Here is a 23,998-nt window from a genome sequence, read left to right on the forward strand (position 1 = left end):
TGACCGACGTGCTGTCAGAACCTTCTCTGCTTGATCGTGTCACTGGAACCTGAAAGGTAGATGCTGTCAGCAGGTTTCACTTACCTGAAAGCAAGTGTCAGCTTTGCGCTCAGAAATCCCAGCACTTTCTGTTGTTGTCATCCTGGCTCCACTTTTAATTCCAGTGTTCCATCATTTGTTCCTCATTTTTACTTCTGCTTTTCCCTAGAAGATTTTAGCTTTTCTGCCCTATAACTTGTTCTATTTTTGAAATTTTTGTGTTTATGAAGTTTGATGATATTTCATTCAAAAAGGCTAGGATGTGACCTATACATGTACAGTTCAGTTCAGTTACTCAGTAGTGTTCGACTCTCTGCGAGGGACTGCAGTCCTCAGGGACTGCAGCGTACCAGGCTTCCCTGTCCATCACCAACTCCCGCAGCTTACCCAAACTCATACCATTGAGTCGGTGATGCCATCCAACTATCTCATCCTGTTGTCCTCTTCCCCTCCTACCTTTGATTTTTCCCAGCATTTTTTCCAATGAGTCTTTTCCAGTGAGTCTGCTCTTCACATCAGATGGCCAAAGTATTGCAGTTTCAGCTTCAGCACCAGTCCTTCCAGTGAATATTCAGGACTGATTTCCTTTAGGATTGACTGGTTTGATCTCCTTGCAGTCCAAGGGACTCTCAAGAATCTTCATCTTTGGGTAAAAAAGTTCAGAGAACATTATATTTGAATTTTTAAGGTTTTGTCTGCTAGTAAGATCAGTAACATATTATAAGGCATAGATTTTATAAACTACATTTCCCATCAACTGGTCCTTTGTTTTTCTTAACCCAGTCCCTGTGTAACAGTATTGCTTACCTCATCACTATCAAAAACGAGTTTTAAAATGGTGTTTGAATGTTAATGTTGTTTGTAAATCCTGCAGAATGTAGACAAGTGATTTATATAACTTGTAAACTTTACACAGCTCACTTCTCAGGTGCCATTCTACTAATACTGTCCTACTATTGTATCAGATGTCGGCTCAAGCTATGGATTTAAATGTTTCTATGTTGAAAACTATTTGATAATAAAATCAGGAAATTTTACTTTGTGGTGATTTATTTCCTGTTACGCACATGTTGTTTTCATGAGAATGAGGAATACATGTAGTATTTTGCAGTTTCCCTGTATTTCCCCTGTAATTAACATGAAGTCTAAAATCTAGTTTTGCATCTTTAAAAAAAAGGATTCTGGCTTAGTTAGATTCTAAAGTCACAGTAGTGGTCCTAGTCTCGTGCCAGGCCGCCTGCCCCTGTGAATTCATGTTGATTTGAAGGCAGTGCAGAACGTACCTTTGTCTTCTGCACAAAGGCTGGAATGCAGTTCACTCAGCCTGGAAACCTCACCAGGTGTCTGTTCAAACAGGAAGAGCCTCCCACAGATGCTCCTGGAGCCAGGTCAGTGTCCTTGTGTGAGAACCATGGTTTGAACACTAGAAAGCTCTGGATGATTTGAAACCAGAGTGTGCTTTTTTGAACAATACAATGAGGAAGAATCTACTTCATGTTTATATTTGAATAAGAAAGACTTTTCTAGGAAAAAAAAAGTTGGTAAAAGTTTTCTTGGAATGAAACGGACTCAGTTCCTGGGAATAACAGGTTTCATGAATGTGCAGTGAGAAGGAGAATTCCAGGAATGGAAACGCCCAGGTGAAGCCAGATGGCACATTTTCATTTTCACCGTCAGACCCTGGGAGCAGGCTTCCTGTAAACATCCTTTTGGTTTTGTGTCTCCTTTAGGCCGATTTTGTGAAGATTGCTCACCCCGAGGTGGCGTTCAGGGAGGCCGCGGAGGAGGCTTGTCGGAGCATCGGCACCATGGTGGAGAAGTGGGTGTGCCCTCCCCAGGGGTGCTGGCCGGGGCGAGGTGGGGAGGGGGTGCCCACCACAGACCTCTGGGCTGCTTCCCTGCCCATCCCGTCACTCGGTCCTCGTCCTGTTGAGGGCTGGCACGGTGATCTGCTCTCGGGGTTGCTGTGAGAAGGGGAGATGGTGACTAAAACGCCTGTGATGGGGGCGGCGGTCGGGCGCAGCGGATGCCCGGGATCCTCCTCTCCCTGGGTTACGGGCCCTTTAGCATCTCGGGCAGGTGGTGGTTAAAGAGCCGTCACCCCGATGCCGGGGCCGCAGGGCGAGGCCAGAGGGTCACCTCCGTGTGGTGGCCTTGCAGCCCCCGGGGCTGGCCCTGGGGAGACCATAAAAGTGATGTGGGTGCCGCAGCAGGCTGGGCCGGGGTGGAGTCGGTTGTTTTAAAGTGATTCTGAGGTGAACTAAGTGTGCTTGTTACGGTAACAGGGAGGAAGCAGGACGCCTCCGGGAAGGATGTCAGGCTCCCCAGCTAACATCAGGGCCTGCGTCTGAGACCAGAGGCGGCTGGGAGAGGGGGGCTTCTCTCCCTGGGGGGCTCCTAGCGGAGCGTGGTGGCTGCCGTGCTGTCCCCCACCAGCAACTCTTGCCCTCTTGGGGACGGACGGTGGCTGTGAAAACTGGCTCCTCAATGGGTGAACTGGTCGCTGCAAGCTGGGACCCCGGCGTGGTGACAGGGCAGAAGCAGGGGCTCCCCGGAGATGAGTGGGAGCCCCGGGCGCTGGCCTGGACTCTTGTCTGCCGGGCTCCGGGTGCAACCTGCACTACGGGCCCTGCACTCCTGGCTCCGGGCCGGACAGCAGGAGCCACGGCCTGTCGAGAGGTGTTGTCAGGAGTGTCGGCCCAGTGTCTTCGCTTGACCCCACGTGGCTGGCTCTCGATGAGGGTGGACTCAGGCCCTATCTGCTCTTCTGGCCGCAGCTGTTGCATGTGGCTTTAGGTTTACACTTTTACCTCCTGGGACACGTTGTTCTCGCACGCTGCCTTCCCTGTACTAACAGTGGTTATGCTGCTCCTGATCGGAAGGAAGAAATGAAACAATGGCCCAAGCCTTTGGCCTCTGGCCAGGTGTGCGCTAGAACTTGACACTGTTCTCTTGATGTAAAGCCAAACCAGAAGGTACTAGAAAATCATTTAATATTTTTCATTTGTAATTTTTCTAGGTTGAACACAAATGTGGATTTATATCAAAGTTTGCAGAGGTTACTAGCTGATAAGAAACTTGTGGATTCCCTTGATCCGGAAACCAGGTACTGCTTCCTTTGTGTTCATTGTGTTTGTGACTTTGGACAGGAGCTTGGCAGCCGCCCCGGGGTGTCTCTGCCCTCAGAGCCCATCTGTCCAGGTGGTTTCTCCTGGGTGATGGGCATTGCTCAGATGGCGTCCCCCGCTCTGAAAGCTCTGTTCTGCCTCACCCTGTTCTCCTGCTTCTCTTGGTCCTGTTGCTCCAGCAGCCTCTCCTCTGCCGGTGGGTCCGGTCAGCATCTCCCACCCTCTGGATGGGAGGCTCCACAAGGGCGGGCCCGGGTCTGACCTGCTCCCTGTGCATCTCAGCATCTCCCCCAGCCATGGCCTGGAGGAGATGCTGCAAGGTTGACAGTTTCATTCAGCTGCGTTCCTAAAGTTCCGTCATGGATACAGCAGAAGATACAAGCAAATTGGATTCATTTACTGGTGGATGTCCAGATCCTTGAAATGGTTGGCTTTGATTCATACCATTTATTAGTTGGAAAGACCTCTTTTGTAGCTCAGTATACTAATACACCTGATACAGGGTTTTGGATATTATGTTTCTTTGCTTAGGTGTATTATAAATATCATAGTTTGTCATTAATTCATCTGTGTATTTTTTGTATCAAGGCACAGAGATTAATTTTTATTGTGAGCCTATTTGTACTTGTTTATTTATGAGATACTTGCTTGGTTCTTCCTGCTTTCTATTCTCCTGTCTCCACACGTGCCTGTGACCCCGAGTGAACCCTGTCCCCTGGGAGCAGATGGTGGTGGCGTCCTGTGTTGATCTGGTGTGTGGGTGACATGCTGGCTAAGAGGCAGGGAGAGGCTTTTCACCTGTCTGCCTGTGGACAGGTATCTGCAGTCCTGATTCACTTCTGCGATCCTCACGCTCACGGTACACCTGAAGCGGGCTGCACCAGCACAATAACCTGTCTTGATCATGATTTTACTGTTACTACTTTTGTTAGTGAGGTGATTTGAAGTTGAATGCCTGCTATTTGTGTCGGATTTTACTCAGCTGCTACTGACTTTGTTACAATGACGGGTTATTCGTAATCTGACTTTTACTGAAGGTTTGCTTTCTTTTATTTAATGTATAAAAATGGAAGTGGATTGGCAGTACCATTTGAGGTACAGAGGACTTGTGCTAATTGGACATGGACCACATTTCTACTACATTTCTTTTTTATTTATTTTTGGCTGCCCTTGGTCTACATTGCTGCTCGTGGGCTTTCTCTAGTTGTGGCAAGCGGGAGCAACTGTCAGGTTGTGTGTGGGCTTCTCATTGCAGTGGCTTCTCTTGTGGAGCACAGGTTCTGGGACATGTGGGCTCAGTAGTTGCAGCTCCCGGGCTCTAGAACACAAGCTGGAAAAAAAAAAAAAAAAAAGAACACAAGCTGAGAGTAGTTGTTGTGCCCGCCTTAGTTGCCCACGGCACATGGGATCCTTCCAGATCAGGGATTGAACCCGTGTCCCCTGCCTTCTCAGGCGGATTCTTCACCACTGAGCCACCTGGGAAGCGCACATTTCTCAATGTTACTAAAATGCCAATAGGATTTTTAAAATAACAGAATGATAAACACATTGAGGAAAATAAGCTGGGTAGAAGATCTGTATTCTAGAAAAAAAGGGTGACTTGGGAGTGGGCGGAAACAAGACTTGGAAGTGATGATTACTGAACTGTCATGGTGCTTGTCCATCACTGGGAGTGTTGGCCAGCACTCAAGAGGCACCCCGAGAGAGAGAGAGGAGCCTACAGTGGCTGAGGTAGAGCATTTGAGATTCAGCATCCGTCATGACAAGGTCCTGTGTGGGAGAAATGGTACCATCTTATATTAGGTGCCTTCCTTGAAACACTAGTTCTGTGAGGTATCAGAGTATTGCCAGAAGGGACCCATTGATCGGTAAGTTTGGAAATCACACATATTAATACATTTTCCCCTCTTGGAAAATCTCAATACATCAGAGTCTCAGAGAAGCCTGGCCATAAAGAAACCTGTTTCACCTGGGGTTGTCTAGAACCATCAAGAACTTTCTCGTTTGCAGAGAATATAGTGAGCTCATTCTCCAGAAAACAGAACGGAGGGCAAGTCCTAGAGTCGTGAGAGCCACACAGGCTGTGGGGCAGCATGGAGTGTGCTCTGGAGGGCAGGCTGCAAGCCTGCACGCGCACATGTGCCCCTCCGTCCCGGGAGGCGTGGAGGTGTTTATATGGAGAGACATGCTGTATTCTTGATACGGAGAAGAAATGTCAGTGTTCTCTTCTGGTCTGTAAGTTTGATACTATCCAACTTAAATCTAAAGAAGATTTTTGTTGTTATTTAAAATGATTTTGAGGTCGTAAACAAAAAATATGCTAGGTCAAGCAGGAAAAATCTAGTAGAGAAAAATGCTACAGAGAGGACTTGCACTGGTAATAAGACACATAAAAATACTATAGCATTATACTTACACCTGAAGAGTCCATTAGTTCAATGAGAGAATAGAGAAAAGTCTGACCCAGACACAAATGCACAGGACTGTGTTTAATACATGATAGAATTGTCACTTCGTATCTGGAAGGAAAAGTGTGGTTTTCAGTAATGTTAGGCCAGTGGAAAAGTAAATTAAGATTTAAATATTAAAAAAAAAAAAGAAATCCTAAAAGTATTGATAACTTGGAATGTGGAAGGTCTTTCTTCACATGATACCAAAACCAGACCACAAAAGGGAAGACTGATTTGATTGTATAAAAATTGCAAGCTTTGGTCTAGCAAAGCCCTTACAAATTTAAGAGGATAAACGATAGGGCAGGTTTTTGTTGTTTAGTCACTCAGTTGTGTCCAACTCTTTGTGACCCCATGGACTGTAGCCCACCAGGCTCCTTTCTGCATGGAATTCTCCAGGCAAGAATACTGGAGTGGGTTGCCATTTCCTTCTCCAGGGGATCATCCCAACCTAGGGATCGAACCCAGATCTCCTGCAATGGCAGGTGGATTCTTTACCACTGAGCCACCTGGGAAGCTCAGGACAGGTGTTACTTATATGCTGAAGGATTAATGTAGTTACTATATTTTGATGCCTTACACATTATCTAAAAAGAAAAAAGTGAACTGCCTTACAGAAAAATGGGTATTCTTTTCCTGAAACCCTTATCCATGACATAGGGAATAGCAACAGATGGCTGTTAAACGTGGAGCAGTGTGCAGTAAGCATACACTGGTAATAGTTCTGTTCATTCAGTGTATCGGCATGGTCATCAGCAAGATGAATGTCCCTAATATGAAAGGTCAAGGAAAGCAGCAGAATAGATCAAATACTTGGATAACTTAATTCCAGAAAAAAGTAGTTAAAGAAAAAAAATACTACTGACAGAAAGACGTGTTCCAGTTGAGCTCGGCTCTTACCATGTAGCAGGATTAAGAAGGAAGCAAACCATCCTCCTGAGCCCATGGACTCCGCTTCCACCGCGGCATCAAAGGGTGACGCTCTGAGTAGCTGCCGCTGGCTGGACAGGAAACTGAGACCCTGGTGCAGAAAACCTTTGAAAAACTGTCCAAGCATAAACCATTTTATCTTTTTAATGTTTGGGATTTAGATGGAGCTGAAATAAGTAATTATCACAGTGGTGTTCACAGGTCTGTGCTCTGTGAATAAAGGAGTAAGCTCCTACATGAAAAGCTAATCATAACTGTTTTTCATGTTCTGCAGTCCATGTGCTGGACTTACTTCAGCGTAGAAGTCTTTGCCCAGGAGCAGCTAGGAGTAGAGTTCTGTTCAGTACACGTGCTCAGTAGGAGACGTGGAACAGGTTCACGTGCACACGTTCTTGCCAGCAGGCGCGTGGGAATGTGGTGCACAGTGCTTGTTTGGTGCTCAAACTACACTTGAGTGTAGTGTGCAACCGATAGTGTAGAGGATAGACAGTTGGAAAGATGTCCATTTCCTCTAGGGAAAAAAATGCAGAAAATTTGGCGTCCTTGGAGTAACTCATTCATTTCACTCAGTCTAAGGCCTGTACAGTCTGCATCATGTGTGTGATACTGTGTCGTCCACAGGGGGGCGTAACCCCCGGCCAGCCAGCTGTTTTTCCTGACTCCTGAGACGTTAAGCTCCTGGTTTCAGAAAAATCGTGTGTATGTGTGTTGAAACATCTGGCATTTTGGCAGGAAAGTTGAAAAGGACGGATTCATTTTGCAAAAAACTGATTTTTGTTTAATTATTATTGCCTGTTCTAACCTGGTGCTTATTTTATTTATAGGCGAGTGGCCGAACTGTTTATGTTCGATTTTGAAATCAGTGGAATCCATCTAGACCAAGAAAAGGTAACTTCGTGTTTCGGCTCCTGTTGTTTTGCTGTTACTTGGTTGGTGTGTTGTCGATCCCATTCCTGAATGTTGAGTGCTCTCTGAAAGTTGGCTTGTCACCTTGGTAATTCAGAATTAAGGAATGACTAGAGACAGTGGGGTGTTTCGGGTGTCATGGAGGTGGGGTGAGATGGGTCGTGTCAGGAAGGACTGTGAGTGAGGAGGAAACCTGAAGATGAGTGTCTCCACGCGGACGTACAGAAGCGTCCTTGAGATGCAGCGTGGGTGTGTCTTCACGTGATCCCTGCCCTGGACACACCTGTGAGATCATTTCTGGTCACTTTCGTGTCTCTTCTCTGGGGGCTCCACTCAGACAGGGTGCAGGGGGATGTGCACACTTTTTAAGAGAACTCGACATAAAGCTGCCAATATAACCAGTAAGTCATGGAGGCCAGTGTTCTTGCTATATTCTTTCCAGGTTATTCCTTACGTACATTTTAAGGTCTCGTGAATATAATTAAAAAGTTTAAATTAGAGGAAGTGTGTTGTTAAGCAGTCATGTAGTAAGTATAACAGTTTCAAAGCATTCCCAGAGCTCCAGGTACTGTGTGTTTGCGTGTTTAATTCTCCTCGAAGGATGAGATGACATGCTTAGCAGACTGTTGGCGAAGTCAGGAAACAGTTTTTATTTTTCCAGGGATGTAACAGATGATCACTTCTTTGAAATAACTAATTTTATCACTTTTTTGTTTTAAATAGTAAAGGCTTTGAGGAAAAATTTTGCTACTAGAGTATAATTTCCAGTTATCTTCCTTGTCTTGTTTTTCCCCTGGTCACCAGTAGGTGGTGACAGATGGCCATGTCAGAAAGAAAACAGGCAGAGAGAGAGTAATCATCTGAAAAGTCATTTTTCCCACGAAGTTTGATTTTTCTGTACTGAAATTTTTTGTTACTAAGATACAGTTCATTTTTTCCAGTGTCTTATCAAGGGTACACCTGCTCTGTTCATATTTATATTTATCTTTTAAGAAATATGCTTGGTCATCCTTCAGGGTCACAGTACAGTTTAGAATCTGTCCATAGCCGTTGCCCCTTCCCCGGGAAGGCTTGCCTCTGGTGTCACCTGAAGCCCATTGTGAGTCCAGGGCCTGTCTGGCCATCCTGTGATGAGTAACGGAAGATTCCTCCTTGTCCCCAGGAGACCTAACGTTATGTGGGCGACAGTTTTTAAGTTTGGTCCCAAATATGGGGTGCCCTGGCGACAGCATCCTAGGGGTGAGCGAGGAGAAGATCCACCCCACTCTGTCCGTGATGACTGGCAGAAACTGGAAACTGCCAGATGCACAGCTGGGGGCTGTGGTCCGCCGCTCCCCGCCCCCCCCGCCCCCGAAGCAGTTCTAGCCCTTGCCTCTGGGCTGCTGCGCTCATGTGGCCGCTGCAGCGAGCCTGGCCGAGCTTTGCAAGTGCCCTTCACCACACTTCACTGAAGAGCCGCGTTCATTGACCTTCCTTCCCTTGCCCTTGTATCTCGTCTCTTAAGGCTGAGTCTGGTTTCTAATCTATGCCTCAGATACTGTCCTGTCAGACAGATTCAACCAGCCCACTGCTCCCTGCCTGTCAACTAGGGTGTTTTCGGAGCCATGGAAGGACTGTACCTCCCATTGTTCATTTCACAGACATGTTGTATAACCTAGACATAAAATAGAACTCCGGAAGTTATGTACATCTGAAAGTATAGAAGCACTGTGGAACCATTAGGTTAACTTTTTGGTGAGGATACTAAATAACTACCAAAAGTATAGAGTCAGCATTTGTAGACGATTATTGTGTATTAAACATTTATGATACAGTATTCAGTATTCATTTTATCACTTAATATATTTAATACCTTATTAATTATATTTCAACTTTATATGTTGACTGGCATCTTTATAGATTACCGATTTGTTGTGAAGTATTACTTTAAATAACTTGACTGCCTCCACATACAGCGTAAAAGAGCTGTGGACCTGAATGTTAAAATCTTGGATCTGAGCAGCGCATTTCTCATGGGAACCCACTTCCCCAACACGATTGGGAAGCACCTCCTGCCAGAACGCATCCGGCATCACTTCGAGCTGGCCGGGGACCATGTGGTGGTGGACAGTCTGCGTGCAGAAGTGCCCGACGACTTGGTACGTGCGCTCCATCCTCTGTGTGGTTCTGGCCTCATAGAGGGGCCATGGCTCGTGACCCCAAAATTCAGGGATCACATGATCACACCTTTAAAAATACATTAATTTTTACTAAGCATTAAAAATTGAACAGGGATGACTAATTCTGTGAAAAACTGAAAGTGAAAGTCACTCAGTTGTGTCTGACTCTCTGCGACCCCATGGACTGTATAGTCCATGGAATTCTCCAGGCCAGAAGACTGGAGTGGGTAGTCTTTCCCTTCTCCAGGGGATCTTCCCAACCCAGGGATCCAGCTGGGGTCTCCTGCATTGCAGGCAGATTCTTTACCGACTGAGCTATCAGGGAAATGCTTTGAATAATGAAAATGGTTTGATTACCCCGGTTGTAAAGAGTTCCTCATTTTCAAAGAATGGTGAGCGACAGCGGCGCTGGCCATTGCAGGGACTCACACTCTAATGCACGTGGCCTCTCGTCACTGGTTGGTGGCGCTTCTTGTGTGTCAGGTAGAGCCTCTGCCCCCTGCCCATCTGCCCCTCAGCAGGACTTGGGCCAAGTGCGATGTGTCCCCCTCACTCGGTGATGAGCCCAGAAGCTTCATTCAGCCTGTGTAAGGCCTCGTGTTTAAGCATTGCTCACCTGCAGAGTAAAGTGGGGGGAGGTAATGTGTGTTATTATCACATAGGACTTTGTATCTTCGTACGTGTGTCTTTTACCATCCACTTTTTAAACATAGGTGCGAGAAGCTGCTTATAAAATTTTTCTTTATCCCAATGCTGGTCAATTGAAACGTCTAGAAGAGTTGCTCAGCAGCAGAGACCTCCTGGCAAAGTTGGTAGGGTATCCTACCTACTCCCACAGGGCCCTCCAGGGAACAATCGCCCAAAGTCCAGGTGAGCCTATTTACCCAACTCTCCAGGACAAAACAGGGTTTTTATGAAGCTGAACTTCTGACTTTAAATAGCTAAAGTTACTGTGCTATTTTTAATTTACTTGGAGACCAGTTACTGAGATACTTTGCCTCTTTATTAGGAATGATTTTTAAACAGAGCTAATCATTTGGAATATATCTGCACAACTAGGGTACTTTATGTGCATGTTGAGTAAGTCATTGAGTTAGACAAGGCTGTGGTCCGTGTGATCAGATTGGCTAGTTTTCTGTGATTGTGGTTTCAGTCTGTCTGCCCTCTGATGCCCTCTCTCAGCACCTACCATCTTACTTGGGTTCCTCTTACCTTGGACGTGGGGTATCTCTTCACAGCTGCTCCAGCAAAGCACACCTGCTGCTCCTGACCTTGGACGTGGGGTAGCTCCTCTCTGCTGCCACTCCTTGTCTAGCTTAGTGAAACTAAGCCATGCCATGTGGGGCCACGCAAGACGGATGGGTCATGGTGGAGAGGTCTGAGAGAATGTGGTCCACTGGAGAAGGGAATGGCAAACCACTTCAATATTCTTGCCTTCAGAACCCCATGAACAGTGTGAAAAGGCAAAAAGATGGGACACTGAAAGATGAACTCCCCAGGTTGGTAGGTGCCCAATATGCTACTGGAAATCAATGGACAAATAACTCCAGAAAGAATGAAGGGATGGAGCCAAAGCAAAAACAACACCCAGTTGTGGATGTGACTGGTGATAGAAGGAAGGTCTGATGCTGTAAAGAGCAATATTGCATAGGAACCTGGAATGTTAGGTCCATGAATCAAGACAAATTGGAAGTGGGCAAACAGGAGATGGCAAGAGTGAACATTGACATTCTAGGAATCAGCAAACTAAGATGGACTGGAATGGGTGAATTTAACTCAGATGACCATTTTATCTACTGCTGTGGGCAGGAATCCCTTAGAAGAAGTGGAGTAGCCATCATGGTCAACAAAATAGTCTGAAACGCAGTACTTGGATGCAATCTCAGAAACGACAGAATGATCTCTGTTCGTTTCGAAGGCAAACCATTGAATATCACAGTAATCCAAGTCTATGCCCTGACCAGTAATGCTGAAGAAGTTGAAGTTGAACGTTTCTATGAAGACCTACAAGACCTTCTAGAACTCATACCCAAAAAAGACGTCCTTTTCATTATAGGGGACTGGAATGCAAAAGTAGGAAGTGAAGAAATACCTGGAGTAACAGGCAAATTTGGCCTTGGAGCATAGAATGAAGCAGGGCAAAGGCTAATAGAGTTTTGCCAACAGAACCCACTGGTCATAGCAAACACCCTCTTCGAACAGCACAAGAGAAGACTCTACCCATGGACATCACCAGGTGGTCAGTGCTGAAATCAGATTGATTATATCCTTTGCAGCCAAAGCTGGAGAAGCTCTATACAGTTAGTAAAAACAAGGCCAGGACCTGACTGTGGCTTAGATCATGAGCTTCTTATTGCCAAATTCAGACTTAAATTGAAGAAAGTGGGGAAAACCACTAGACCATTCAGGTATCACCCAAATCAAATCCCTTATGATTACCAGTGGAAGTGAGAAATAGATTTAAGGGACTAGATCTGATAGAGTGCCTGATGAACTATGGACAGAGGTTCGTGACATTGTACAGGAGACAGAGATCAAGACCATCCCCAAGAAAAAGAAATGCAAAAAAGCAAAATGGCTGTCTGAGGAGGCCTTATAAATAGCTGTGAAAAGAAGAGAAGTGAAAAGCAAAGGAGAAAAGGAAAGATATATCCATTTGAATGCAGAGTTCCAAAGGATAGCAAGGAGAGATAAGAAAGCCTTCCTCAGCAATCACTGCAAAGGAATAGAGGAAAACAATAGAATGGGAAAGACTAGAGATCTCTTCAAGAAAATTAGAGACACCAAGGGAACATTTCATGCAAAGATGGGCTCAATAAAGGACAGAAATGGTATAGACGTAACAGAAGCAGAAGATATTAAGAAGAGGTGGCAAGAATACACAGAAGAACTATACAAAAAAGATCTTTATGACCCAGATAATCATGATGGTGTGATCACTTGCCTAGAGCCAGACATCCTGGAATGCAAAGTCAAGTGGGACTTAGGAAGCATCCCTATGAACAAAGCTAGTGGAAGTGATGGAATTCCAGTTGAGCTATTTCAAATCCTGAAAGATGATGCTGTGAAAGTGCTGTACTCAATGTCAGCAAATTTGGAAAACTCAGCAGTGGCCACAGGACTGGAAAAGGTCAGTTTTCATTCCAATTCCCAAGAAGGGCAGTGCCAAAGAATGCTCAAACTACCACACAATTGCACTCATCTTTTACGCTAGTACAGTAATGCTCAAAATTCTCCAAGCCAGGCTTCAGCAATACGTGTATCGTGAACTTCAGATGTTCAGGCAGGTTTTAGAAAAGGCAGAGGAACCAGAGATCAAATTGAAAACATCTGTTGGATCATCAAAAAAGCAAGAGAGTTCCAGAAATACATCTATTTCTGCTTTATTGACTATGCCAAAACCTTTGACTGTGTGGATCACAATAAACTGTGGAAAATTCTTAAAGAGATGGGAATACCAGACCACCTGACCTGCCTCCTGAGAAACCTGTATACAGATCAGGAGGCAACAGTTAGAACTGGACATGGAGCAACAGACTGGTTCCAAATAGGGAAAGGAGTAGGTCAAGGCTGTATATTGTCATCCTGCTTATTTAACTTATATGCAGAATACATCATGAGAAACGCTGGGCTGGAAGAAGCACAAGCTGGAAGCAAGATTGCCGGGAGAAATCTCAATAACCTCAGATATGCAGATGACACCACATTTAAGGTAGAAAGTGAAAAAGAACTAAAGAGCCTCTTGATGAAAGTAAAAGAGGATAGTGAAAAAGTTGGCTTAAAGCTCAACTTTCAGAAAACTAAGATCATGGCATCTGGTCCCATCACTTCATGGAAAATAGATGGGGAAACAGTGGAAATAGTGTCTGACTTTATTTTTTTGGGCTCCAGAATCACTGCAGATGGTGACTGCAGCCATGAGATTAAAAGAGGCTTACTTCTTGGAAGGAAAGTTATGACCAACCTAGACAGCATATTAGAAAACAGAAACTTTACTTTGTCAACAAAGGTCTGTCTCGTCAAGGCTGTGGTTTTTCCAGTGGTCATGTATGGATGTGAGAGTTGGACTGTAAAGAAAGCTGAGTGCCAATGAATTGATGCTTTTGAACTGTGGTGTTGGAGTACTCTTGAGAGTCCCCTGGACTGCAAGGAGAGCCAACCAGTCCATCCTAAAGCAGATGAGTCCTGGGTGTTCATTGGAAGGACTGATGTTGAAGCTGAAACTCCAGTACTTTGGCCACCTGATGTGAAGAGCTGACTCATTTGAAAAGACCCTGATGATGGGAAAGATTGAGGGCAGGAGGAGAAGGGGATGACAGAGGATGAGATGGTTGGGTGGCATTACCGACTCAATGGACATGAGTTTGGGTAAGCTCTGGGAGTTGGTGAGGGACAGGGAGGCCTGGCATGCTGTGGTTCATGGGGTCGCAAAGAATCAGACACGACTGAACTGAACTGAGTAATTCATACTTATTATTTCATTGATGAATCATTGATGGTGATTTGAATTATTTTTGTTTTAACTCAGCTGATTTCTGTGCTCAGCCTGGTTAGAATTAGTGTGGGAGGAGATGGGTGATCAGTGCTCCTGCTGGAGGCAGGGTTGAGTGTAGCCCAGGTCATATAGGACTCCTCCTTTCAGAGAGAAGAGGGCTGCTTGGCAGGGTTGGGGGTGGGGAGCGTCTCTCTGGGCGTTTGTGAAAAACTTACCTTTTCCTTTGTTGAGTTCTTTATGATTCATCATGTATAAGAGAAAATATATCACAATGAAAATGGTGTAATTTTCAAAGACATTGATTAATTTGCAGTTACACTTTATACCCAAGTCCTCAGTAGGGTGGCTGTGTTGGGGGGTTGTTCAGACTTGCTGTATTTTCAGGGTTGAATTCACAGGACTTGGTGTCAGGCTGAGTGTGAGGAGATGGCACTGGACACCACGGGTTTCCGTCTATGTGTCTGGAGGAATTGTGGGGTCACTGGGAACGGCCCTGCAGCGGGAGGGTCACCCTTCCTGCAGGCTCCATGCTATCTCTGTGCATCCGGCGTCCAGCCCTTCTTTCTCTGTGGGGCCCATAGCTTCTCCCGGGTTTTCTTGACACCTCCTCGCCTTGTTTCTTTCTCTTTCATGTGTGTCTTTGGGGTCCAGATGGGGTGCCCACATTTGAGGAGCGCAGAGGGGAGTGGGAAGGAGTGGGCCCAAGTGGAGGAGGTTTGTGCTCGGGGAGGTGGGTTTGAGCAGGGCTGTCAGTGGTCGTCGGCAGGGGGCACCACGACGGGTGTGGAGAGCAGCTGCAGGAGGGGGGCGGGAGCGCGCGTTTGCGGTCAGGAGGCTGCAGGGCTCCGGGCTGCTGGCAGCTCTGCACGTGGTGAGACGTCACATTGGCTCCTGAAGGGAGAACCAGGCCTGCGACTGAGCCACTGGGAAGACAGGGAGTCCTGCCGATGGGGGTGGGGCCGGGAGCACGGTGGTCCAAGTTCAGTGGGAGATACTGGTCTTTGTGCAGGTGGCGACGAGGGTGGGCGAGGGATGGGACATGCTGGGACGAGCGCTGGGGGCAGCTGGGGCCGACACAGGCGCCTGAGTGGTGACCAGCAAGTCCACGGCTCACGGGGTGGTCCGTGGGGAGGTGTCTTGGAGCTGGACTCTGCACACACGTCGTGTAAGGTGTGACCTGTGTGCTCGGGGGCTGCAGCGTTTAGTTGGGGAGCTTGGACAGGGCCACGTGAGGATAAATCTTAATCCTGGTCGGTGTCCTTCCAGTGCTGAATGCACTGACTAGGCACCGCAGGGCCCTAGGGTTTTAGGAGCTCAGGAGGTTTACAGATGCTTGGGTGGCTGTGGAAAGTTCCGTGAGGAAAGTGAAGCTGGAGGTGGGCAGTGGGGGCAGGGAGACAGGGCGAGGGCTGGCAGGCCGTGGTGGGCCCCGCGGGACCGGCACGTCAGGGGCCTGTCTTCCAGGAGCCATGCAGCTGCCTTCAGGCGGTTCAGACTCACTGCTCTTCACAGGACAGTGTTCCAGGTGGGGAATCTTGGTAGATGTTTCCTGTTCGAGAGAGCTAGAGAAAGAAAATGGGTAAGCGTCAGTAAAAGATTAATTATTTTGAAATAGAAAACACACACAGATATATTTGAAAACAGAGCCCTGCGCCCACTGGTTTGACATCCTGAAATAAGGTTTTATTTTGAGCTAAGTAACAGTTTTTTCCTAAAAGCCTTAGCGCCCTCTAACACGATACACCAAGCCGTGTTTGCAGGTGGGATCCGTGTTGATGGTGACAAGAGACCCTGGCTTCCTGAATCAGGTCCATTCCTTCCCCAGCCTTTTATTTACTCAGAAATGAGATAAACTGAAGAGGGCAAGAAATTAAAACCATGTAAAAGATCATCTGAAAACATAAAAACAGTGTTTGTAGCTTACTCTAAAATATGTATGAAAAACTCTGTACACATGAATCAGTGCCTAAAAGTGCTAAATTCAAAAATTCACGTGAAAAATTTCCTGTTATGGGAAATAATCGTAATTCCACTGCATTGCTTTTATGGGTTTCTGCAGTATCATGACTTATGGCTGAAGTATTTTAAGTAGTTAAAAAAAAATTCTACCAGCCTAAATTTTTTAATACTGGAGTAGTCAGTTAACAATGTTGTGATAGTTTCAGATGAACAGTGAAGGGACTCAGCCACATATATACATGTATCCATTGTCCCCCAAACTCTGCTTCCATCCAGGGCTGCCACATGACATTGAGCAGAGTTCTCCATGTTTTACAGTAGATACTTGTTGATTATGCATTTTAACTATAGCAGTGTGTACATGTCCATTCCAAACTCCCTAACTGTCACCCCTGCCCCTCTATCTGGGGCAGTAAGTTAGTTCTGTAAGCCTGTCTCTTTCTAAGTTCATTTGTATCCTTTCTTTCTAGGTTCTGCATTAAGGGATGCCATACAATATTTGTCCTTGTCTGTCTTACTTCACTCAGTATGACGCTCTCTAGGTCCATCCATATTGCTGAATATGGCATTATTTCATTCTTTTTAATGGCGGAGTAATGTTCCGTGGTACACATATACCACATCTTTATCCATTCCTCTGCTTGGACACTTAGGTTGCTTCCACGTCTTGGCTATTGTAAACAGTGCTGCAGTGAACACTGGAGCGCATACATCCTTTCAGATCGTGTTTTTCTCCGGATATATGCCCAGGAGTGGGACTACAGGGGCATGTGGGAGCTCTGTTTTTAGTTTTTTAAGGAACCTCTGTACTGCTCACCACAGTGGCTTCACCAGTTTACATTCCCACCTGCAACATTGTAGGAAGGAGAATCTAAAGTTTTAATGTTCTAATTTTGCTACATTTTCTTCCAATATAGATCCTGAATAGATTATTCTGCTGTGTATATATAAAAAAAAATTTATTCAGAAAAACATTGATTTTTAAAATCTGATGATTCTAAATTGTGCAGACTTTTATGAACAAATTAATATAGCTATCAAAAAAATTGAGAAACTTTTTTTCCTTTATACATAGATATAGAAATAGATTGAGATTTTGGATGATTTTCTTTTGCTTCCTGTTAGCTCTTTTTATTTTGGGGTATCATCTAAGGCTCTGGAGTTTATGGTGTCAGCTTTGATGAACTTTCATCTAGAAGTGTCGAGTATTAGGAGCCCTGCTTCCCTCTGAGAATCATCACTTTAAAGAAACTGTATTGTATGGATTTATGGTTACAACGTTGTGATTTTAACATGTATGTTCATTTTATTTCATGTAGTTAAAGATATTTTCTTGGGGATTTTCGTTTTAGAGACTGTCATGGAGTTCCTTGAGAAACTGTCCGACAAACTCTCTGAAAGGTTCGGTTTTTTTTCTTTTTTTTATTCTGCTTTTTAGAGTACACATGATTTAGCTTTTCTTTTTTTTTTTAAGACTTTTAAAGATTTATTAAAAGAATTAGGAAGTGACCCATGAAGAATATAGGTGTTGGAATATGGGTCGGATCTTACACTAACAGTGAGCTGTACTTTGAAAGCTCACAGCTGTCCTCTGAGGGCGACTGTCGCTAACACTTGGGCCATCCTCTCTAACTAACCAGTCTTCTTTAGGAACTTATTACTGAGGTGGACTGTTTAAAACCCCCCAAACCTTTTGTGAAAGGTTTAGCAACTCTGCGTTTTAGCTTGTAATGATTCGGTCACCTAGTCTCGCTCTACTTTGGGCCTGGGTGGATCACATCTGCTGTGTTGTGTGTAAAGAACGCCCAGTGTTTGTAACCCAAGGCTCTCTGCTCTTGGTGGTCCCTCTGCCAAATTGCCAGCCTTCTCCCTGCCCAGCCCCCTGGCCTGGTCCTCGCCACTCTGGTCCTGCTTCTCTGGGGGCCGAGCCCCCAGGAGCCTTCAGACCCCCAGCATGAGGCCTCCAGCACGAGTCTTGGCAGGGTCCTGGAGGACCGTGGTCTTCTGTCTCCTGCGGGGCTGTCTAACCCCTGTTCGCTCCTTGACTGCACCAGCATGTTAAAGTTTAGCTCCAATTTCCAGTTTCTGTTATAAACTACTGCCTTAGAACCCAGTCCTCTCTAATTTGCATTATATTTATTAGTTCTGAAATGATTTTTCTTAATGCAGTGAGCTGTTATGGCTTTGATAGAATGAAGTAGTATCAGTTATGCAGTTATTTGAAAATTTATTGTACTTTGCTAGTTAAGCTTTATTGTTTTTTTTTCACTTGTATGTAGCTATAGATATTTTAAGCAAATATTATCTTCAGATTTTTTTAGTGAAGATTTTTAAATTATATTTAGTGAACTGTATTTTTTAATTATAGAAGTTAATTCTAACCGAAAGTTCATATTTTGCAAATATTAAGTGCATGTGTGATTACGGCCCAACTAGTTTTTTGATAGGGGAAAATGATAAGTGGTAATCTTAAGTAAAATCTTCTTTTAGAGAAACTAATTTGTTAGTCTCTTTTTTAAAGTATAGCAAAAAGTAGAGATTTGAAGCTTACTGATGAATTTGTATATTCTGTAACACTTAAATTTTCCAAATTTTAGTACTTTAAGACAAATATCAGCTTTTTAGGTAAAAATTACAGTAGTTTACTGATGTATGTATCACTGTCTCTTCTAATACATGTAAAATTTGGATTAATACTAGTTTACATTTTTACTACAAATTATTTCTGTCATGATTACTGAAAAGTAGCAGAAGCAAACTCATCTTTTATAATCTACTTATGAAAATTTTGTCCTGGCAACTAATGATAAACCTGTTTTACAGAACTATGAAAGATTTTGAGATGATTCGAGGGATGAAAATGAAACTAAACCCTCAAAATTCTGTAAGTGACCATGCTGAGTTTCTTTTCCTTTTTACTATTTATTTGTTCCCCTGGGTGTTAGTCCAGGCTCGTGGGGCCCTTGGGGCAGGCTCTGCAGTTGCGGCTCACTCACGGGCTTAGTTGCTCTGTGCCGTGTGGGATCTTCGTTCCCCAGAGAGGGATCAAACCCACATCCCCCTGTTGGCAGGCAGATTCTCCACCACTGGATCACCAGGGAAGTCCAGAGGTACTTTTATTATAAACAGTCTGTTGGCTGAGGGCTCTGTCTTTTGGCGCTGGGAACCATGCCCCCGCTCCGCGCTATCACCACGGCCCTGGCTGAGGTTGTCTTCCTTCTCCCTCGGTGGCTCGTGTGCCTGAGGAGCTGGTCGGTGTCCTGCTGCCTTCTTACATCCCATCCGCCCCCCCCCCCCCCTCCGGAGGGAGTTTTCTGTTGGGCCTTGCCGCCCGTTGTTTAACATTTTCAGAGAGTTCTCAGACTGCCTTCCTATTCCCTAGCTTCCCCACCACGCCCTCCTAGACCTCCCGGCCCTTTCTCTTCCGCCACCCTGGGGCCTGGCCATTGTCCTCTGCCCCCACTGAGGCCTCCAGTGCCCCTGTGCTCCTCCCACTCACTCGCTGCTTTGCGTTCCTTTCATTTATTTTATTTTTTACTGAAGTGTAGCTGATTTACAGGGTTGTTCTTTACTTTTAAACTGTGGCTGACATCTGTGGCTCCAATACTTTGGCCACCTGATGCAAAGAGCTGACTCATTTGAAAAGACCCTGATGCTGGCAAAGATTAAGGGCGGGAGGAGAAGGGGATGATAGAGGATGAGATGGTTGGATGGCATCACCAACTCAATGGACATGAGTTTGAGTAAGCTCCGGGAGTTGGTGATGGACCGGGAGGCCTGGCGTGCTGCAGCCCGTGGGGTCGCAAAGAGTTGGACATGACTGAGCAACTGAACTGACTGACTGATATCTGTGGGCCATTAGATGCTGTGCATCTGGGTCAGGAGAGGAGATGGTGTCTAAACTGAACCTTTTGAACCCTGTTCATAAGGACGGAGACCCTGTTCACAGAGCTCTGCTCAGAGCCTGGAGTTGTGTTTCTAAGCAGTATACTTTCCAGGAGGTGCTGCTGAGTGATTCAGAGGACGGCTCATGAGGGACCGCTGCACAGAAGGCAGAGCTCGGGGCCAGGACGCAGTAGGAGAAGGGAAACACAGCCTGCCCTCCCGAAGCTTACACCTGGGGAGGAGCGAGACTGCAGACAGGAAGAGTCAGCCTGCACGGTCCTGCCGGGTGGGGCTCCAGAGGGAATAGTGCAGACAGGATGGTGGAGGGGCCGTCTTGTAAGGCCTGGGCAGTGACGACCCCTCCAGGGAGATGACACAGAGCAGCCCTGGGAGAAGCGAGGGGCCCGCGACAGCCAGGGACGAACCCCAGGTAGAGAGGGGCGTGGGAGGCCGGTGCAGGCCAGGCCAGGCTCACAGGGGATGGGCTCGGGTGTGTGAGGGGGAGGTGGAAGGTGGGGACGCACTGGCGGCCGGCACACGTGGACTGCGTACCTGAGCCAGGCTGACCGCGTCCGTCCCGGCTGCTGTCCTCTGTCACCTGCCAGCCTGTCCCCCCCGGGGACAGTGGCCCCTGCAGGGTTCCCAGCTCTGTCACTGCTCTGCAGCCGGCGTCAGGAATGATTGTTCAAGTGCTTCTTTTTGACAGGTTTTCTTTGCCAAGTTCAGGGTTAATTCTGCCACGGCTCGGTGTGAACTGCTGCTTTCATCTCTGGGATCCACCCTGAGGTTCTTTAGGTCCAGAAAGGGCCCTAGTCATGCCTTTAGTTCCCTGACCCACCTGCACTGTCTTGTGGGTTAACACATGGGCCACATCTGGGGTAGATTTCAACGTGGCTAATTTCATCTATTAATGTCGACTTTTAGTAGCTCACATTTTAGAATGACATTTGTCTGCCTTCTCCCCCAATTCTGCAAGTATGGCTGATTTCTGCCTCTCAGCTCATTGATTACAGGGAAGGTGGAGTAGAGAGTAAGGAATGAAACTCTTGCCAGGTGATGAGTTCCTAGGGTTTTTACAAAACTTTCCTGATACAGTAACAGGTTACATTTTATAAACTGGCTGCGTTATTGATGAAAACTGTGAAATCATCCCAGCTTTCCTAACGGTGAGCTTCTCTGCTGCAGGAATTGATGCCCTGGGACCCCCCGTACTACAGCGGACTGATTCGGGCTGAGAGGTGTGTGTCTGGAGAAGTGCTCGCGTGTGAGAAGGCAGGACCGATGTGTCTTGAGCATTTGCCCACTGACTGGGCAGCTGTGCCTTCACTTGGCGCCCACGCGGCCAGCGCCTGCCCGGCGGTCACTCCCCCGTCCGGAAGCTGCGCTCTTGGGCCTGTCCCCGTGGCTTCTGTGGTTTCCCTCTGTAGACCCCCTGAGTGTCTCCCCATCTGCCTCTACCCCTGGTGTCACCCTCACTACCGTAGTAATCAGTCTGCTGCTCTTCTGAAGGAAAACCGGTCTGAAAACCCCTCCAGGGTAGAGACCCGCTTCATGATTCAGTCCTTCCTTGACTCTTGATTTATAAATGAAGAGTGAGCTGCGCTTCCCTCTAGATGCTGAAGCACACAGAAACGCGGCTGCTTCTCCTCGGCAGGTTCAACATCGAGCCCAGTCTCTACTGCCCATTCTTCTCCCTGGGCGCCTGCATGGAGGGCCTGAGCCTCCTGTTCAACAGGCTGCTGGGGGTCTCGCTATACGGGGAGCAGCCCTCGAAGGGTGAGGTGTGGAGTGAGGACGTCCGCAAACTGGTGAGTGCCCGGGGCAGAGCGCGCGCCCGTCTGCGGGGCCTGGTACCCTGTCCACAGAGCTTTAATCCTGACTACTGCTCTGGTTCCGGACGCTGTGAAAGAACAGTGTTCTCTAGAATCAGCTGTTGCAGGAAAGTAGGGTAAACATGTAGCAGCAGAGTTCTTTCCCTGAGAGAAAACACCTTTCTGAGGAGTTGGATAGAGGGTTGAGCCCACATGTACATTGGCAGCTGGGCTGTGGCCCATGTGCTGGTGTGAGTCCTGGACGGTCACTCTGAGCCCAGGGCCCTCCCTCCCGTCAGGGCCCACTTCGTGTGAGCTGCAGGTATTGCTTCCCTGGTGGGGTTGGAGGGTTTGCGGCCCTCAGGCTTAATGCTCTGGCTTAGCGCACTGTACTCTCATCACTGTTTTCTGAGAAGCGTGGACTGTGTCCTCGTTGCCTGGCTGTGTTCGGTGATTGTAGATTGAGCTTAGTTACTAAACAGCCGGCAGTCTGCTGAGCATCACACAGATGGATAACCTGCAGCGATACCATGAAGGGAGAAGGTGTAACAGGAGAGTGCCAGGACCCCGTGCAGGTGATGGAGGGTCCCGTTCAGGAGGGAGCCCCCTGCATTGGGCAGGTTTCCCCAATGCCTTGAGCAGTTCCTGGCACCAAGAGGTTGCCTCATGGAGGCTTGCTGGAGTCCCGAAGCATTGAGGTTCTGTCCGGCAGAGGCCCCGCTTGTGCAGAGGTGGATGGAGACCCGCTGTCCTTGAGCTGTGCCTCGCGGGGCTGACCCGGGAGGAGGCATTGCTCCCTGCTCTTTGGCTGAAGCCCACACCGCCGTGATTGGTGTGCGGGCGTTCTCACCTCCTGGGCTGAGGGAGGGGTCGCTGTGCTGCCGTCCTGGGCTGGCTCGGGCCCAGGGAAGAGCCATGGCGCGGGGACTGCAGTCACAACTCAGGGCTTGTTGGGAGGGTTCCTCTCCCGTCAGAGTTCGCCAGTCACCCCAGAGACACAGCAGAAGAGGCTGAAGGCACCGTGGACCGACATTGTGGTGGTCTGGGAAGCAGAAAGTCATAAAATGTCTGCATTGGTGGCTGTCGGTGTTTTATGTGCAGGTTCTGGTGTTTGGAATGTGTTTCTACTTATGGAAGTTCTGATGGCTTCATTCACCAGTAAATCAACCTTTTTTTTCTAGGCCGTGGTTCATGAATCAGAAGGACTGCTGGGATACATTTACTGTGACTTTTTTCAGCGAGCAGACAAACCACACCAGGTGATGCTTTATTTACAAACCAGTCTCTCTAGAGTGATTAGCAGTTAATGTGTATTAATGTTAACTTTAGCTCTCATTTTTGTAGTTAACTAATATTTAAAAGACATTAACGGTGGTAACTAAATGTGTGCATTTGAAATTGGGTAGAATTTAAAGATGGCAGAAGTTACGAGATGGTTACAGAAATGTGTATCTGCCATTTTCATCTGGGTCGAGGTAGCAATGATTGTAGTGATGAATGCTGACGTTTTAGGAGCCTGTCTGTGTGCCTGCCAGCACCTGAGCCCTTCTCATGCGCAGCTTTGAAAGTTCCCCTCAGCCTTTTGAACTCAGTCCTGATGAGATGAGGACACTGAGGCCAGAGAGCTGCGGTTACTTGTCCAGAGTCACAGTTAGAGGTGCGGGGATTGGAGCCCGGACTTCTGTCTGTACGTGGCATGGGCCTGCTCTAACACTGGGCAAGGTGTGTCTCTGAGGAACCTTGTCAACCACCAGTTCGCTCCTTGTGTGAAGCCGCAGGCCGGGTTTCCAGGTCAGTCAGCTTCAGCAGTTTTGGGCCATCGGATTGGAACTGTCAAGAATTCAGGTTATAAAGTTATAACAGAAACAATGGTACCTTGTATTTAATAGTGATCCACAGTTTCCGCAGCAGTTATAACAGACGCTAGTTACTGCTCTGGCGTTTGACACGGTGGAGGGGAGGCTGGTGGAGGTAACCAGTTCCCAGGGGATGTGGCCAACAGGTCTGCACAGTGGGACCAGAGTGAGGGCCATTGGCCGCTGCATCATCTGTTCCTTCACTGTGCTTGAAAGGCTGGAGAGTCCATGTTTGTGACCTGGGTTCAGGTTTGAGGTGCTGCAGCCCTAGCTGTGTGTCCCTGGACACGCGACTTAGTATTTCCGACTCATTTATTTTCTCATCTCAGAAATGAAATATCTGCCTCATAGGCTTATGTGAGAAGAAATGATCAAATTTT

General features: G+C 46.9%; 1 protein-coding gene across 1 annotated transcript in view; it reads left to right on the plus strand.

Annotated features, from left to right (window-relative positions):
- The window catches only part of LOC122447150 (mitochondrial intermediate peptidase), an 80,893-nt gene that overhangs the window by 4,699 nt on the left and 52,196 nt on the right, over positions 1-23,998 (plus strand). Inside the window, exons 3-12 of the mRNA XM_043477585.1 lie at positions 1,770-1,858; positions 3,059-3,145; positions 7,372-7,435; positions 9,409-9,591; positions 10,326-10,482; positions 17,419-17,467; positions 18,890-18,950; positions 21,137-21,189; positions 21,606-21,759; positions 22,944-23,021. Coding sequence (XP_043333520.1) covers positions 1,770-1,858; positions 3,059-3,145; positions 7,372-7,435; positions 9,409-9,591; positions 10,326-10,482; positions 17,419-17,467; positions 18,890-18,950; positions 21,137-21,189; positions 21,606-21,759; positions 22,944-23,021 — 975 coding nt within the window. The remainder of the gene's footprint in view (positions 1-1,769; positions 1,859-3,058; positions 3,146-7,371; positions 7,436-9,408; positions 9,592-10,325; positions 10,483-17,418; positions 17,468-18,889; positions 18,951-21,136; positions 21,190-21,605; positions 21,760-22,943; positions 23,022-23,998) is intronic.

Source organism: Cervus canadensis, chromosome 9, assembly GCF_019320065.1.
Source record: "Cervus canadensis isolate Bull #8, Minnesota chromosome 9, ASM1932006v1, whole genome shotgun sequence".
Lineage (NCBI taxonomy): Eukaryota > Metazoa > Chordata > Mammalia > Artiodactyla > Cervidae > Cervus > Cervus canadensis.